This window comes from Anoplophora glabripennis, unplaced genomic scaffold, assembly GCF_000390285.2.
Source record: "Anoplophora glabripennis isolate ALB-LARVAE unplaced genomic scaffold, Agla_2.0 scaffold23, whole genome shotgun sequence".
NCBI lineage: Eukaryota > Metazoa > Arthropoda > Insecta > Coleoptera > Cerambycidae > Anoplophora > Anoplophora glabripennis.
This window is the reverse complement of record NW_019416624.1, coordinates 141060-160574: the sequence shown is the minus strand read 5'-3', so window position 1 is coordinate 160574 and position 19515 is coordinate 141060. Positions and strand designations below refer to the sequence as shown.

The following is a 19515-nucleotide window of genomic DNA, read 5'->3' as shown; positions in this document are numbered from 1 at the left end:
AAGGAATGAACATTTTTTGTTTTTTTTTTGGTGGTCATGTAATGTCATTAAGATTTTTTTTTAAATTGTAAATTATTCAGTGGAATATGGGAAATCTCCAACCTGCTTTATGATGTAACTTTTATACCAGTAAAAATAATTTGAATTTTTTCCATGATTCTGAATTTTCCAACATTTTAAAAATAATCTCTTTGTTTATTGTATTAATTGTCACTATTTTGAGTTATAAGGTACCAAATATACAATTAACTTTTAGTAATAGTAGATCAACTAGTTGGCGAATAGTATAAAGAAGATAATAAAAACAAATTATTAGTAAAGTGAAGAACTAACAACAAAATCAACAAAAGTATTTTTTTTTCGAAACAAGAATCTCAAATACAAACTATTTATAATTGTTCAATGATATTAGAACAAATAGATCTAAAAAAATACGAATACGAACGAATTTTCTTTATTTATGCTTTCTGTACAACTTTGTATTAATTACTTATATAAAAATATTTCTAAAACTCCATTGTTTATTGTTCGAAACTGCATGTTATTAGTACATTTAAAATCTTATAAATCAAAAATGGTAGCATTGAGTATAATAGAAAAGAGGTTAACTTTTGCTTAAAAATGTCTCTAGAATCCGGCATAAAATACACATAGTGAAAGAGATTAGATATTTCCCCCGCCACTAATAAAATTTTTAATACAAAACTTGGCAAACATTTAGTTTAATGGTCTTACTTGTCCAAAAAAGAAATGTTTGTTCAATTTTAACGTTTGCAAAAAATATTTTTTTTAATTGAACACCCTGTAATTTCTAGATCATGAATAATAATACACAGGTAGAAGGCAAATTTGCAGGATTTTCGATGCATCATCTTCCTCTAATTTTTTTTTAACTTGCTGTGAATCGTCTTATACAGGGTGGTCCGAATTTTATGCAGGAAACTTCGAGGGCAGGTAGATCTTTTTAAAATAGTAGGTGTTTGCCTTATAAACATAGGTCTGGAACGGCCTCGTTTTAGAGATACAGGGTGCTGAAGTTGTTAAAAAAATATATTTTTTGTTTATATCTCCGGAATCCATTGACCGATTTCAATAAAATTTACTACAGATAATGTATGATAGTAGGCCTTGTATTTCCTAAAATATGACCTCTAAAGATTCAACCAGTGATGGACAGGGTGACTCCCTTTTTTATAAAAAAACCTACGCCACTGTATTTTTTACAAACAATTGTAACGAAGTTATATTCTAATGCACAAAATACGTAAAAAAGATAACTTGAATTTTTTCACTAAAGTTCACCGTTCTCAAGTTATTCATACCAATACAATCCCCTTGTGGCAGACACTTCTAACCATAATATTACAAGAATATTTATGTTTATGAAGTGTAATTTGTAAGCACATCAACAAAATTCTTTACACTCATCGCTTTCATCTTTTTGGATTAAAACAATATTTGGAAACTCACGACAAAGGAATGAAAGGCACAGAAATGAAATCTTAAAAACATTTGACGACGATCCTCGGCTAAGTACACGAAGAACGTCTCGGCAACTTGGGGTGAGTAAATTGAAAATTTGAAAAGTTCTGCGTAAGGATGGTAGAAATCCGTACCATTTACAACCTGTGCAAAATATTACTCCCGGAAGATGCAGAGAGACACCTGAATCAGTGTTTGTTTGAATTCTTACTAGGAACACTTTGGACCGATGAGGTCCCGTTCACAAGGCGAGGGGTAGTGAATTTTCATAATTCATTTCTAAACTTTATAGAAAACTATCTATTTGAATTATTATTAGAGGATGTTCCATTAAATATACGACAGAATAGCTGGATACAAATGGATGGTGCTCCTGCGCGTTTTAGAACAATAATACAAGAATGGCTTATTAACCAAACGCCAATGTCAACCATAATGATGCAGAGGGTCCAGTGTCTTGGCCAGCCAGATCGCCAGATCTAAACTCCTTGGACTTCTATGTTTGGGGTGAATCTACTCCAATAGATACTAGACCACAACTACTGCAGTGAATAGAAGACGGGTGTAATGAATTAAAAGAAAACCACTTCATGATATTAGCTTCAATTAGTTCCATTAAGATGTCAGAAATGTATCGATGTGGGTGGTTCGCATTTTAAACAATTGCTGTAAATACGTAACGTTAATTTTGTTTCTTGTTTAGTTGTTGTTGCTTGGTCAATGTATTTTTATTATTTTGATTTAAATTGTTCTTATTTGTAAAGATAATGCCTCCAGGGAAAACTAAAACACACTAGGAACACTTCCTCACAGGTGATGTGGAAAGAATTTTGTTGATGTGCTTACAAATTGCACTTACTTTTAAACATAAACATAAATATTTTTGTAATATTATAATTTGAAGTGTCTGCCACAATAGGATTGTATTGGTATGAATAACTTGAAAATGGTGAACCTTAGGGAAAAAAATAAGTCACTTTTACGTATTTAGTGCATTAGAATATAAATCCGTTACAATAACTTGTAAAAAATACAGTGGCGTAGGTTTTTTTATAAAAAGAAGGTGACTCCTGTCTAATTGTACGCCACTGGTTAAACCTTTAGAGCTCATATTTTAGGGAATGCAAGACCTACTGTCGTACATTATTTGTATCAAATTTTATTGAGATCGGTTAATAGATTCCTGAGATATAAACAAAAAATAATTTTCCTTTAACAACTTCAACACCCTGTATCTCTAAAACGAGCCCGTTCCAGACCTATGTTTATAAGGCAAACTCCTATTATTTTAAAGAGAATTATCTGTTCTCGAAGTTTCCTGCATAAAATTTGGACCACCCTGTATAACTTGCTCAATCCCTTATCAGTATATTGGGTAAAAAATACACCCGCATTTTGAAAAAATTTAAAGTAGGTCGACTGTCGCCGTCATAAATAGTAATATCCAATCAATTATAACCGGGCGAAATCAGAAAAGTAATCAGCAAGAGGCAATATAGAAGCAGCAGGTTCTTTGCTGCATAGGGCTGGGCGGCGCATCCTGAGTACCACGACGCCGACGCAACAAATAGAGGCGCCTCGACCCATAAAGCTGCGGACTAACATCATAGTGCGGTGAACTGAAATCCAGAGAACACGCGTATACACGCGCGCCGCGTGAAACACGATCGACTGTACGCCAGTTCCGTAATGTTTATTATGCGTTTCTAAACATAGCTCACAAAAGACGAAAATAAGTAGCGGCAACGACCTGCATGTCTGACACACGGCTGCACCCCGAGGTTTACATGTAGGTACTAATTTAAGTTTCATAAACCGTACAGTGACCTGTGCCCCCAATTAAAACTTTGTGATGTGCCATTTCAAAACATTGTTTGTGATGTCTTCACCTAGCACAAAAATCCTCACAAGATGACAAGTGATGGCTACGCTTTCGCTGCTGGTGCTTGCTGTAGCGCTAGCCTTAGCGGCTCCAGACTGGACCGATTGCCAGAGTCCCTGTAGATGTAAGTGGAGCTCAGGGAAGAAGACAGCCGTGTGCAAGGATGCGGGATTCACGGGCATTCCCGGTACGTTAGACGGTGATATGCAGGTACTCGACCTCTCCGGGAACTCCATATCGAAACTCCCAAAGGCGGTATTCAAATCGGTAGGCTTAATTAACTTACAACGTATTTACTTATCGAATACGGGCCTAAGCGAAATCCATCGGGACGCATTTAAGGATCTAATTATTTTGGTAGAATTAGACCTGTCACATAACAGGATAACCAGTTTACACCCCGAGACTTTTTACGGCAATGAGAGATTGAGTGTTGTTTACCTGACCGGCAATCCCCTGGGGCGGCTCGTGCGGGCTCAGTTTCCTCCCTTAAGGTATCTCAAGACGTTAGACCTGGAGAGCTGTCATCTAGAATCTATAAATAAGGAGGCGTTTATACACCTAACCGCTCTGGAAACTTTGAACTTAAAATATAATTTGCTGCAGAACCTGTCCGAGGCGGCTTTCATGAACTTCGCCAACTTAAAGACTCTTGCTTTGGACGGCAATCCTTGGCGGTGTGATTGTGAGTTACGTGGTTTTAGAGACTGGTTTTTGGCTAGTAAACTGCATTCCGTTCCGTTAGTTTGCTCCGAGCCCGAGACATTAAGTGACCAGTTGTGGGAGCACGTGCCATCGGGGGAATTTGCTTGTCCGCCTCAAGTATTCGCTCACCCACAAAATCAAGTGCAAGCCGAGGCCGGTGGCAACGTCAGTTTCGGGTGTCACGTCTTGGGGGATCCGGAGCCGCAAGTTTCTTGGCTTTACGAGGGCTACCCCATCAATCATACCTGGTTAGTGGTTGAGGCGGAGGAGGGCTTGCTGGATAAATGGGCCAATATCAGTATATACAATGTCAGCGACGCTGACGTGGGTTTATATACATGCGTTGCGAGAAATATCCTGGACTCTGCTTCCGTGAATGTTAGCCTGGTGCTTCCGGAAGTAGTGACTGCCACGACTCTTAGCAAGTCGGACACGAAAATAGTGTGGTGGGGCTTAGTGATGGTAAGTGTCGCGGTGGGATTTTCCGCTGTGGTCACAGTGATTGCGGTGTGTTGTGTTAGGAGTAGAAACAACAACCAGAGGAGGAACATGAAGGCCAGCGTCAGCTTCACCGACCAAGAAAAGAAGCTCTTGGACGTCAGTATCGCCACTACCACTGATCGGGGCACCGGTAGCTGCGAGGCCCTGGGTCCTGAACTGGAAGTGATGGATCCGCCGGTCCATATCACCATAGAACGGGAACCGTTGCCCATAGCCGTGTTTCCGCCGCCCCCGGAGTTTTCTGGCAGTGCAGTTCCAGCCGGCCCCTACGGAAACATCTTTATCTCAGTGTCAGTGAGTCGAGACCCCTCGATTGATGTGACCAGGTGTCCTGACCTGTTGGACTTATCCCACAGGCCCAAGCCGGTGTACCACGGGATGGCGACGTTGCCGAGGCGCCCATGCGCTGCCCCCCAGTACGACAACATGGGACCCCGGGTGACTGCTGGAGGTAGCTCCACGCTGTCTCTGCCAGATGCTACCGCTCCGATTGTGACGGAGCTGCCACCGCCCCCGCCACCCCCCTGCGTCCCGCTCACCCCAGAGTTTGTCTCTCTCTAACCTCCCTGTGGTTAATCTTCAATTAGTGCCTTTGCTCACATCAATATATTCATTTACGTCTATTATCATTATATAGTTAAGGACCTATAGGTAAAATTGTATATATAGGACTCTAAATTACTAAATATGATCGCATTATGATATAGAATTTCATACAATGGATATTTCTACAAAACGATATGAAGATTATCTATTAAAATTTGTTAAATTGACATGCGAACCGTCTAATTATTTCATTATCACCGATTTTAAGGAAGAACTGAGAGAATGAACCGGACCTAAAGAGAAATTTTCAAAGTAATGAAAACATATTCAAGGATTTTTCAGAAAGATCTCCTATAAAAATATTTGCTCAGCGACCATCAATTAGTAACATTTATTTTTGGTCATCATAATTTAAAAATACCCTAGATATTCAAATAACCAAATTATTACGTTTATATTGTTCTGTATATCCATAAACCATCAAAAATTTGAAAATTTGAACACAAAATCAACAGAATGTTTTGTTAAGACGAGTCCACACCCAGTTTTGTTGAAATAATAATATTAGGTATTCTTTGTTAATTCAACTATTTGCTAGCTAAATATTTATTATATTGGTAACTTTGAAAAAATGAGTTAGCTTTTAATTACGACTAAGTAAACGTATTTGTTGTCTGACAGCAAAATCCAAGAGTTAACAACAAATGAAGTGAAATTTACATTTTCGCATGTTTTAGATCTTCTAGAAATTGTGTTGATAAGCTCATTACTTTGTCAAAATCTTAAATTCACTCAATATTTAACACCAAAATAGTTTCACTCATAAATAACCTTGAATTTACATGTTACTTTCTATTACGTAAGTATATCTCTTTATTTTTCCATTTTCTGAGAGCAATGATTAAACAATAGCGATTGATTATACTGAAATAGTAATAAAATTGAATACTTTTCAAGTATTTTTTGCCAAGTATTAACGTAATAATAAGTACAATAAGTCTACATGTCGATACATACAAGTTTCAACGATAAAACGGTTGATGAAAGAGTTTATTCCCTTGACCTGAATTAAGATAAAGTTTTAATCACTCCATTTTGTTATTTTATAGTATATAGATACTAACAATAAGACATATGGACTTTATTTTTTGATGTTTTGAATAAATTTCAAAATAAATTTGTTCATTGTGAAATAAAGAAACTATTGCAAAATAATGTATTAAGATTTACATTTTTGAAAAGATGATTGACATAATAGTTTCAAATTTTCATTCACACTTTAAAAGGAAATAAGTAATATATTAATAATAAAATTCTCCTTAAAATATTTGATTTTTGAGGGTGGAGGCTTTTAGTATCCTTTTAAAATTATTTCCAAAAGATGGTCTAAAGCTACTGTTTTCAAGATGCGAGATGTTGAAATTTTAAACAAATGTAACATTGCCTCAAATATCTCTGAAGATATTTTACGTAGATTGACGAAACTCGGCTAGTGGTTTAACTAACTAAAAGTAAACGTGACGCGTTGTCTTTGAAAATCCCATAAATTCTACAACTTTTTTTTGGAAAATCATTGATGACATTTGATTTCTAATTGTAATAAGGAAAAAGACATTTCAATTAATTCTAAAAACTAGTTAGTTTGGGGTTTTTATTATTATTATTTTTTAATGTAAAATAAGCTAGTCATTATTGAACATATTTAAAATATCTTTAAAAGTATTTAATTAGAAAAAAATGTACAGAAACGTTTTGCTAAAAATACCATATTAAATGAAATGTAACTATGAAAAAAACTAGACATTTAAAATTTTTAAGCCATGTGCCAGAGGTTTTTTATAGAAAAAATTAATACTTCAAAGATTTTTTTCGACATTTATTCATTACATTCCATTTAATTTTATGTTTTTGTGAATTTCTCTAAATATTCAGAATTGGTGTTATTTCCAATTTATTCAAACTGCCTTGCAAGCTAAGTTTATTTTAAAAAAATTACTGAAAATATCTCGTTTTTCGAATAAAATAGAGGATATCTTTTTTGTAACAGTATGTAGGTACCTCAACAGCTGGTTGGCATATTTATGTACCAAATCAACGATTTATTTGGTTAATACCTTATCTGTATATATCATATTCATAGATGTTTGAAGAAATTAAAATTTCAACATCATGTATCTCGCAAACCGTTGGTTTTAGATCCTTAGTCCATTATATATCTGTATATTTATCTATTAATAGGATCGTCTTTGCAGAAAACTAGCTTTAGTTTTACTTTTAACACTTCTCAGATAAATTTAAATGTAGGTAATGTATTTTATAGTCTTCGATATTTTGCTGATCGGTCAAGATATTTTCCAAATATTTTGATAGTTTAAAAATTGCTTTAGTTCAGTATTCCCAGTATATATTTTTTATTTTACGTATTGTTTGTGTCAATGTTCAACAAAATGCATATTTTGGCGTATCAGTTGCAAGTCTAGGGTTATCTGCAACTGATACGTCAAATTACAAGAACTTTAGAACTGAGCGACTAATTTCGATATAAAAAAGTTATAAATAATTTCCTTAAGAGAAACAACTAATCAATGTTAATTACATTCATTTTTAATAACTATGTTTTAAAACAAAAAACCTTGGTCGCTCAAATTAAGTAACTGCTTGAAAAATTTGTACCATCAATGTTGTCAAAACTGTTAAAATTTCTTACAAGCTGATAATGAATATCGGTGAATAATTTCAAGAGAGTGGTACGAACGATTTTTAAACAAAAAAATATCATGTAGAAAGCAGAATGTTAGACAAACAAAGGATATATAACTCGGAAAACTTTGTAAACTAAAAACTAAACCATTGTTTCTCTTCTGACAGCTGTCGGACTAGGATATTAAGAAAACGACCATAAAGCTATTGACACAATTTCTTAATGTCATCTATTCTTATAACCGGAGGTGGCGCAATTTATATGATGGAGGAGATATTTTAGTAGAAACTATGTTAATTATTAAATACTCGAAATGCAATACATGAAAAAAGTAACACACTTTTGCAGGAACATGACAAGTTAAATTAAAGGCATGGATGACAATAAACAATGCATTTGTTCATATCTCTAAGGCAAATTAAAAGAAATATGTACAATTTCAAACGAAAGTTTTAGTAGGGTTAGTTTATATTATTTTTATACATATTTCATTTCTACACATATATTCTTTTACACCTACTTAACTGAACTGAGAAATTAGCTTTAGGTAAAACTCGTGGATCAAGTTTAATTTTGAGAAAAGTAATGCGATCGTATTTACTAGCACTATTAATATAACAGTTTTACCATATGTCCATATCATGTCCTTGGAAATAACTCCGTATAAGTATTGTAAAGTCAGCAGTAAAATTTGTACTATATAAAACAGGTAGTGTCTTTTTCTACATGAGTAATGTGAACTAGACATTACGTCGATTTTTTAAGAAAAATTACGTTTCATCTAATTCAAATAAAGATAAATTTTCAAAACGACTGTGAATATTGTTTTACCATTACTCAAATTTCAGCTGAATGTCTATTATATAGAAGTTAATGTTTGTATATTACAGTTTTGCCAGTACGGGAAATTTCTTCAGGACTTCACTGTAGACTGTCCAATAAATTAGGTCCATATTGAAATTTTGATTTGTAAAACTGGATTTGTTCATACTGTTGTTGATTTAAACATCTCAAATTTTATGTAAGAAATGTTAGACAGAAGTAGTCAATAAACTGTTTTTAAATCATAATGTTGGCCAAATTGTTTAATACTCCCCTTTGATCACCTAAATATGATAAATTGAAACTGGATTTTTTAAAAATATTTTTAATTGTAATTTTATAGCAGAAGAACATTTTACTATAACCAAACAGGGAAATAGTTAAATACGGATAGGAGTTCATATTCTTGTTTCTTGGACAGTCTACTTTTTAACTCTATTAGTAGCAAATTTGTACATTTTCCCTTTCCCTCTAAAAAAAAATACTGAACTTCTGAGTTACTGCAGGTAAGAATAGACGTAGGGTACGTTACGTTGTGTTTAGTATGTTTTATTTTCTTTAAATGGTATATCTGGGTATCTGGAAACTATTAACAAAAGAGTTTAGAATGATTTATAAAAATAGTGATGTAAGTTCTACAACATTCTTTTGAAAACTCAATATTCATAGGGTTTCGGATTCAGTTATATTGTTTTTTAATTAATGATTTACCTTATATATTTTCAGTCCAGCTGCAATTATTATCAAAAAATGTGGGGCCAATAGCCCTCTTATTTATTTTTTAAAATTAAGCAGTTTAATATCAAAAATTTTGCAAAAAAACTGTTGTGTCAAATCGATTTGTTAATCGTTTAAAAAAAAATGCATAAATGCTTATCCACAGAATTTATGATCACTTTTAATTATTGTAATAGAGGCTTACGACTTGACTTGGTATTCGGGCTAAGTCGCTTGAAAATCAAATATCTTGGCTTGAATTTAAGCTAATTCCAACAAATTCAATTTAATTTGTTTCTAAATAATCTTATAAATTAAATGAAATACTTTTCTTCGATACCAAATAACTAGGAATGCAAAAGATAGCTTTTGAAGTAGCTGTTTTTTATGTGTTGGTCTTTGTCAATGGTGATATTAGAACAACAAAAATGTAAGACATTTCTTTGACTGATTATGGCTGTCAGAATTGAGCCGCGGGACATAGGCGTACTCATTATTTATTAAAAAGCAACAAATTAAATTGTCTACAATACACCACCATAAACACCAATGGATAGGAATTAACAACAGTACCTATATATCGTGAATGAGTTTAGTTGTCTTTTGATGAATAATTGTGTAATTATGTCGAGCGTAGTTAGTGCTAAAAACAGCAATTCATTTTAAAAAATAAAAACATTACAATTATTTGATACTCGCAGTAAATTTTGCCTCGGGAAATTTTTAAAGTGTCTCGTGATTTATTTCTATTCTTTTGTTCATCAAATTCAATAAAAAAAATATTAGTTCGTTGATATTTATTTTTAGAGGTCGCTCGAAAACATTTTAGGTACACTACTTTTAAAGTTAAAATAATTATGAGTGACTTTTAGAAATTAAAATATCGATTTGAAAGGACCCCGCACAAATCTTATGGAAATTGGGTCCCGGTATAGACTTTTGAAATAGCCTATTTCATTTTTTTTATTATCTAGGGTTATATTTTTGAGGTTGCTGAATTCAGATCTGTTGTTAGATTTTCAAAACTGACAGTTGGCGGCTGTCAAATAGCTGTCAATGTGCTATAATAAAGCCAGAAACTTGTTTTTTATCTTTTATCTTTCTTTTTTTTAGTTCGATAAGTTCAAAGACGATATCAAATCAATAACAATGACTATCGGCAGCTGTCATTTAGCTGTCAACAATTCTTCAAGGTCCGGTAATAAAGTCAAAAAATTATTTTTTGTTTATAACTAAGTTTTTTAGATAAATGAATATAAATATGATATAAAATTATGTAGTCATCATCTTACAGCTGTCAACAAGCTGTCAACTAACTGTCAAAATGCAATAATAAAGTCAAAAAGTTACTTTTTTTAAAAAGCTTTAAGTTGCTTAGATCACTGAGTTCAAAAGTGAAGTCATAAACTTATATCATGTTTGATTTCCACAAAGTTAAGCACAAAAAATAAGTTACTTGCTCTATTTGACCGGGACCCAATTTCCATAAGATTTGTGCGGGGTCCTTTTCAGAATCGAGATTTTTTTCAACCTAGAAAATGATAAATTGACGAGAAAAAAAATTCAATTTTTGTCAATTTTGGAAATTTTTAAAAATCTTGAGCGACTTCTAAAAACATTTTTTTGAGCTGATTTTTTGAGGGGTCTCTTAAAACATGATAAACTAATATATTTTGATAAGAGACACGAACAAAAAAATAATCGTTTTTTTGGGCCACCCTAATAAACAGTAATGTAATTCAATATTATATACTTGTGTATGTATAAAAACATTTAAAATAAATATTAAGAAATATAAAGTAATAATAAGACGTATACAAAAACTGGCGATAACCAGACGACTCAATTTATGTTTGATTTAATCTTCATACTAACTGTATGTAACCTACCATTTGATGTAGCAAATAATAAAACATTTCATTCCTACCTGAATAGGAATTCCACCGAGTGGAAATTACCATGTGTTACCAGTTTGGAAGTAGATTATTTAATTATGCAAATATGTATTACATCACTAGATGTCGAACAGACGTTCTCTTCAGATTAAGATATTTTATCACCGCCCCGAATAAGTTTCGCTGAAACAAGGATAGAAACATAACAAATGATGCGATCTATAAGGGATCCCATCCATATTGTGGAACCGATGGCAACGATGCGTAAAACAATTTACGTGTTTCACAATGATTACGTTATTTATCAATTTCCATATATCTGGTGCGTGTTTTTGTATTCATTATATTTAGACATTTTGGATAATTACTTATTACAAACTATTTACCGGATATTCTTGGTATATTTCAATGCTAGTTGGGACATGTAACCCACAGAGTTACTATATCTACAGTCAGGATTTCTTTCTGTGGGATTAAATCTTTTTCATGCCTAGACTTCTGGTATCGAAGAACCTTGTTTAATTTCATTTGATACAGTTTGTTGAAAAAAAGTTGAATTCGTTTAAATTTACTTGATATCTTTACAGTAATAGAGTAGGTATACTTATATATATTTTAGTTAAATTGAACTCTATAAATATAAAGTTTTTGCAAAAGTGTTATAGGCCCAGTTATAGGAACTTATACCACTATTTTCATCACCAAAATCACCCTCTAATTTGGTCGTAATTTCCGCACACCCCGTATATGACGACAATAGCTAGACTATATAGAATATAAGGATCTGGTTGAAACACTAATTGCCTTTAGCTATATATTTCAAGGATCGTAAGAGGAGAATAAATATCCTTTATTATAACAGCAAATAAATCAAATTTGGAGCAAACAGCAACTTATTCTTGCTACCTATTCTTCTGGTCGCTTGGGATAGGATCTGCTTGCGTTGTAAATTTATAATTTTGTTGTTTGTGTGAGAGAGTAAAACGAGGTTTGGTTTGTTTGAACAAGAATATGAATTCTGCGGATAAAAATACAAGAGGCACAGATGAAATATTATTACGTCTTACGCATGGCGCATATGCGGCGACTTGAATAACAATTGAGCGACCGTCTTGGCGGGATTGAGGTGGATCTACAAAATTCTAAGATTTGTCAATTTTTATTACTCTGGTTTTTATGATTTTCTTTTACGACTCAGGCTGACGTGACGCGGTTGAGTACACTTTTATCTAAACTTTATTTTTTCATGTAAGGGCTATTTCGAGAAAAATTATCATATTTTATCAGGATATATGTTTTGGTTTTTATCCGTAAACATATCACTGATGGAAAGCTCCTAAGGCAACAGTGGGGGTTTTTATATTTTTATAAAAGGAAATTATTTTTATTTATTTATTATTTCGTCCTTACTTATTTTTTTCTGTAAAATCGTACTGAAAAGTTTAGGATAATTACATTTCTAATAGGTATACAATTACAGGTACTTTGTATGTATTCTGTGAAAATCTAGATATCCTTCTAGATAAAATCAAAAGATAGCGTGACATTTAACGATACTGAAATAAGTAAAACCTACTTGTTGGAATTATTTTCACAAATCGCATGACAAAGTATAATAGCCATCAAATATATTTTTTTATCAGGATTAACCAGTGCAGAGTGTTGATATAATGGCAAAAATGAGGGTGTTGCTACTATAGACTTGTTGTATTAATCATTAATATGAGACTTCTAATTTATAACAAGAATTTATACTTTCACCTGGTTTATTTCATAAATTAATATTGATGGACGATTTTGTCCGTCTTCTCCTTTCGTCCTTTTTCCTCGCAGGATAACGCCATGGCTATAAAAGCTTTGTAAACATTTTTATCACGCAAAAAACACAGATTGACACTCTTCCAATGACGATATCGATTATATTGTGTGGGGTTTTGGCAAAGTTATTTTCGTCAGTATACGAATACAATGTATTGTTGTAGTAATAACATTGTGCTTCTAAGGGTCTCTTTATAAGATACAGCATCGCCTGAAATCAATAGCTCGGTTTATTTCTGTAAAGTTTTATCTGCCGTTCCATCATTTATGTTTACAAATAATTATAAATTGAACAATCGATACTTATTTACAATGTTCGTTAAATAAATGTCAATTTTATATGGAAATGGAAAATTATGTAACCAATATTAATTTATGTAGATAATTCGGATGGATTATTATTTATCATACGTATTTTGGTATTTAAAGATCACTGATATTAAATTATGTGGATAGAAATTTTTGTTCGTGAAATAATGAAGTTATTCCTGACACTAAATCTGCTTGTGGTTTTTCATATACTATTCAGTATCAACTAAATTAGAATTTTCCTTTTTAAATATAGAGGTATAGACACAGGGTGTTTCAATATACAGTGTACATGGAAAAACAATACATTCTTGATCGAAAGACAAAATAAGATGATTTAACTCAACTTAACTTTGCTCAAAGTTGTTTCGTTTAGTCGCTAGATGGCGCCAAAATTTGAAAAGGAATTTATGTTGATGATTAAAATATAATAATTAAAACTAAATAATGCTTTGCGAATTACAGGAAATTGTAAATGAATTATCTATCACGAATAATGACGATGACTATTTTTAGTAAAAAAAAATATTTTTTTTTCCAAATTTGACGCCCTCCAAAGGCTAAATGTTTAGAGGTAAGTTTAGTTAAGCCATCTTATTTTAAACCCAATAATGTGCCGTAGGTGTACATATAATTTTAGGACCCCTGTATATTTATTTTAAATTTCTATTTTGAATTGAAACTGTAATGAAAGTAAAAGTTATTCTGTAAAATTAAATATTTTGTATTTTGTACTTTTCTCTTAACTTTGCCATTTGATTTTTTCTCAATTTAGAACGTAAAGAAAATTCTCCATTAGCAGTTAGAAAGCTCTATGGACTAATATTTCAAATAAAAACTTTCATTAATTTGAGTTCGAAATATTTTATTAGTAATAATAGATAAAATATTTATTAGGAAATTGAATAAATAATGATATAGATGAAATAAAAAAGTACTACTTGAAAGCAGATTAAAGATTAAAACAAAGCATTGTCGATAACTTTATACATTTTTGTACCTATTTATTATTTCTCTTGGCATTTTCTAGTAATAAGCGTTGCTATTTCTGTTACGTTTTTTGTCACTTCGTTTTCTTTATACGTTTTTTATTTTCTAAGCATCTACATATATCACCTTTTTGTATAGAAATATATATATTCATTGTGATTCACAACATATCCAAAAAAATTTGGGAATAGATGCGGCATGAGAAATGGAGTCAATATCGTAAAAAAAATTGTAAAATCCTTATAGTTTCCGAGAAAAAAATTATTGAAGTTATAGTACATTCAACCACTACATAACTGGACAACTGTAGTCTCTAGCGCCATTCGCAATGCGCGTGGAGAGCCACGTGGCCTCAGCGACTCTGAATACTGAAATCGGATTTTGCAATCGTCGTTGCGATAGTATTTACCTGTTATCTGTGGTGTTTACAATAGTTTTTTTAGTAGTTAGTGTCAAAAGTGGGTAGTTAGTGTCAAAAATGGTTTGCGTGTATAGCAAGTCGGAGTTGATGGATATGGTTTTAATTTATGGTGAAGCATTTGTGTTATGGTGAAGCAAGACAACATTTGTGTCAGTTCGTAGAAACTGAGTAAGACGGACCCAAATGTGTTTACACGTTGGTGGATAAAATGTTGAACAATTGTTGTAACATCGGGTATGTCAAATTATTTTATCATTTAAAAAAACACAAATTAATTTTATTAATTAATAAAGGCAAAAGCAGTTAAATTTCCCGATATAAAATAGGTGCGATAAAATTCTATTTACATATTTCTTTCCTTGCGAAAGTTTTTGTCCGTTTTTATCACACCGTTATGGCGGTCGCATTGTGCGAGGTCAGGTTTTACAGTGGACCAGTTTCCAGTACCGTGCACAAGTGTCGAACAAGTGTTCGAACTGCCCTTTTTGATTTTTTCTTTACAAAATTGTATTTGTGAGGGTTTCCTATACATCCAGATATTTTTTTTGATAAGTAGTAATCACCCTGTAGAGAACATGGAATTATTTGAAATGAAAATATTTTTTTGTATCGTGATAAAAATTACGTACGTTCTCTACCATATTTTTTAATTTTCTCATCCTTTTATTATTATCGATAAGTTTGACAAAAATACTTCTTAATGTCTACATATATCAGGTTTCCATTTTAATTAAATCAGTTTAAGATCGTAAAAACTATTACGTCAGAACATAATTAAAGTAACTTTGCGGAGTGGTTTCTTAATAAATAGGCATGATGACAGATTTTGAAAAATTATTCTATGATGTTCGGAAGTATTTACTATTTCTTATGAACTATGAATTAAACAAAATATTATACCGTACCTTTTCCCCCTGATGAACGCTACAACTTTTATTTAAATAAATTTTTTATAAGGCGACTAATTTCTATGCTGTGTCAATCTGGTATATTCATTTCCGTTTCATTTTTTTTACCGTTAGACAATATTATTACATATTTTATGGATGCCTCAATTATTATTCCATATTTTAGAAATATTTATATTTTTAAGATACGCTAAATTATTAATTAAAAGGAGGAGCTGTTTGTGCTTCAGGACATACATGGTGGAATGTCTATAAGCTTGTGATTGCTGTAAATAAAAATATTATTTAATTTTTCATTACAATGTTTATACTCATGTAAATTCTGGTGAAAGTACCTATATCTGATTAATATTTTAATGTCGTTCCCTACTAAATGATGTTACTGAAAAATGTAATGTAAATGTAATGTTTACATTAGTGAAGATATTTTTAAAAATACTTTCAACAAAGCTTCACACTGCGCGGTGAAAGAGATTTTGTTTAAAATACTCATATTTTCAGCACATGATAAATAATTTAATTTAATTTAATTTAGAAGGCAACAACAAATATGATAAAAATATTATTAATTCTTTTAAGATAGCGTAAATATCATAAGCTAAATATAGATTTTACTAAACCTTTCAACTTATTTCACGTCTAGTTTCCCGCAAAACATCAAAGAGCGTTGAATAAATTTTTGTATTTGTGGCGCGTTTTCGTTGGAAGTCTGAATACAATCTATTGAAGAATGATAAATCACACACCTTCTATAAATGTATCTGTAGATCACATTGAGATCACTCATTTGTTTATTAAAAAAAAAAACGAAAAAGTCAATATTTACACTGCCATTTCCACATTGTTGAGAACTTATGCATAACAAAGTATTGCGGAAATGGATTCCGCAGTGTAAACAAGCTGATTTTAACTTTAATTTTTCCTCGGAGTCGGGAAACCAGCTTACTAAAAGGGAGACGAGATATAAGGAAATCGGAAAATCCCACCTAAATCTAGGCGGGTGGCAACTCCATCCAGAGAATAATAGCTAGAGGTTGGCTGATTTCCGATATCATTTGTTTTTCCTGTCGTCTGTAATACATCACATTGGGAACAAAAACCGGCGAAATAAGAAGGAAAACAAATACTCCACTAAAAAGTTTCACGCCGGAAGAATGAAAATGTTGTCCTAATGAGAAAATGAAATTTTTTATACGCTTTGGGGCTTTATGGGTCACTCGTAAAATATTGGGTAACTTTTGCAAGTGGTTTGACGTTACGTAATTAAATTTTGTTATGGATTTTATGTTGTGTCTGGGTATATTTTAGGATATAGTCCTTGAACATCTGAATCAATTTCTAATGTGAGATGAAATAAAAGCAGAGTAAAAAAATGCACACTGAACGACCCTTTATTTCGCCTTCAGGGAATTTCACTAAAGGTAGGTAACACGGACGGCGAGTTTGGATTTTTTCTAGAAAAACCTATATGTCTGGTATCGAAGAACATTGCTTGACTATATTTGATTTTTTTTTAAATTGTTTGAATTGGCTTAATACCTTAAAAGATGAGTAAAATTATGTGAGAGTTATAGAATAAATGTATTTTTGAAATAAAAAAATACTCAGAAAAGAAAGAAAAATATCATGAACTGGTAATAGAAATAGAAAGAATTTGGAAGTAAAAACAAGTGAACGTTATTCCGTTTGTTATTTCAACTACAGGTATCACACCACACTCGTTCAATAAACATCCGCAAATCGATTTAGATCAGAATAATCATACTATAATATATAATAACATCCGAGAGAATACAACTTAACATATATTAAAAGTACCTATTTGCTATTTGTTTGCACATTATAGTATGTATCATCAGTGGTTCACCCATAGAAGACTAAAATTGAATCTAGAGATTCAAAGAAAAGCAATTTCAGCACATGTGCGGAGTAGATATATGGAATTAATAAACCAAATGGCCGAATGAACTTGATACGTGGAAGAAAATATTAAAAAAGGCTAGGAAAATACACCAAGGACACAATACGAAAAGAGCGACTGAAATGAAGGGGAAATAATTCCGAAAAAACATTATACACTATAAGAACGAGGCTAGAAAGCAGGAGCGTAGAAATGAACAAGAAATGTCTTGATATATGTCTCACCCTTCGTTTATTCCACAAGTTATATAATGCCTATCAGCGGAGATTTTATCAAGTTAAAATGTGTTATAATACACTAGCCGGTTGTATGACTTTAGTGGGTACGTGATATATATGTAATCGGTCATTTTTATACGAATATAATAAATCCATAGAAAATACGTGGTGGCATTTACAGTAGGAATGGAATAACAAATACCGCTAATTTTGCTAACATGTTAAATATTTCTTTTAAGAAAATAGTTAATAGGATGTTTTCTAAGCAATTAATAATACCTACATATTTCAGAGGGTGATTTTTAGCATTATTTTAAGAAAAAAGTTCATATTAACAATGTCTCCTTTCCAACTTTCCAAAATATAGGACGGTGAAAATTACTTGTTTTTTTGATATACAGGGTGGTCCGAATTCTATGCAGGAAACTTCGAGGGTAGATAGATCTCTTTAAAATAGTAGGTGTTTGCCTTATAAACATAGGTCCGGAACGGACTCGTTTTAGATATACAGGGTGTTGAAGTTGTTAAAAAAAATATATTTTTTGTTTATATCTCAGGAATGTATAAACCGATCTCAATAAAATTTGGTACAAATAATGTACGATAGTAGGCCTTGCATTCCCTAAAATATGAGCTCAAAAAGTTTAACCAGTGGTGTACAACTGGACAGGGGTCACCCCCTTTTTATAAAAAAAAAACCTACGCCACTGTATTTTTTACAAGTTATTGTAACGGATTTATATTCTAATGCACTACATAAGTAAAAAATGTGACTAGAATTTTTTCCCTAAGGTTCACCGTTTTCAAGTTATTCATACAAATACAATCCCCTTGTGGCAGACGCTTCAATCATAATATTACAAAAATATTTATGTTTATGCATAAAAGTAAGTGCAATTTGTAAGCACATTAACAAAATTCTTTCCACATCACTTGTGAGGTAGTGTTCCTTGTGTGTTTTAGTTTTCCCTGGAGGCATTATCTTTACAAATAAGAACAGTTTAAATCAAAATAATAATACCAAGCAACAACTAAACAAGAAACAAAATTAACGTTAAGTATTTACAGCAATTGTTTAAAATTCGAACCACTCACATCGATACATTTCTGACATTTTCTATTAATGGAACTAATTGAAGCTACACCTGTCTTCTATTCGCTGCATTAGTTGTGGTATAGTATCTATTGGAGTAGAGTAAACTTTTCAAGTAGGTCACCCCAAACATAGAGTTTAGATCTGGCGATCTGGCTGGCCAAGACACTGGACCCTCGGCACCATTATGGTTGGCATTGGCATTTGGTCTTCTACCTATCCATCATCTCATATAATTTTCATTAAGCCATTCTTGTATTATTCTCCTAAAATGCGCAGGAGCACCATCCATTTGTATCCAGCTATTTTGTCGTAGATTTAATGGAACATCCTCTAATAATTCAAATAGATGGTTTTCTAGAAAGTTTAGAAATGACTCCGAATTTCATGAAGATTTTCTTGTGACCAAATATCCAGATTGTGAAAATTCACTACTCATCGGTCCAAAGTATTTCTGGTAAGAATTCAAACAACTACTGATACAAATTCAGGCGTCTCTTTGCATCTCCCGGAAGTAAATTTTGCATAGGTTGTAAATGGTACGGATTTCTGCCATCCTTACGTAGAACTTTTCAAATTTTACTCA

At 32.2% G+C, this 19515-nt stretch overlaps 1 protein-coding gene across 1 annotated transcript; it reads left to right on the top strand.

Annotated features, from left to right (window-relative positions):
- The first annotated feature begins 3107 nt into the window (after positions 1-3107).
- Positions 3108-6170, top strand: LOC108903554 (reticulon-4 receptor-like 2). The gene is made up of 2 exons (XM_018705776.1): positions 3108-3271; positions 3376-6170. Exon 2 carries the CDS (start codon positions 3404-3406, stop codon positions 5129-5131), a length of 1728 nt encoding a protein of 575 aa, XP_018561292.1. The 5' UTR covers positions 3108-3271; positions 3376-3403; the 3' UTR covers positions 5132-6170.
- Positions 6171-19515: the final 13345 nt, after the last annotated feature.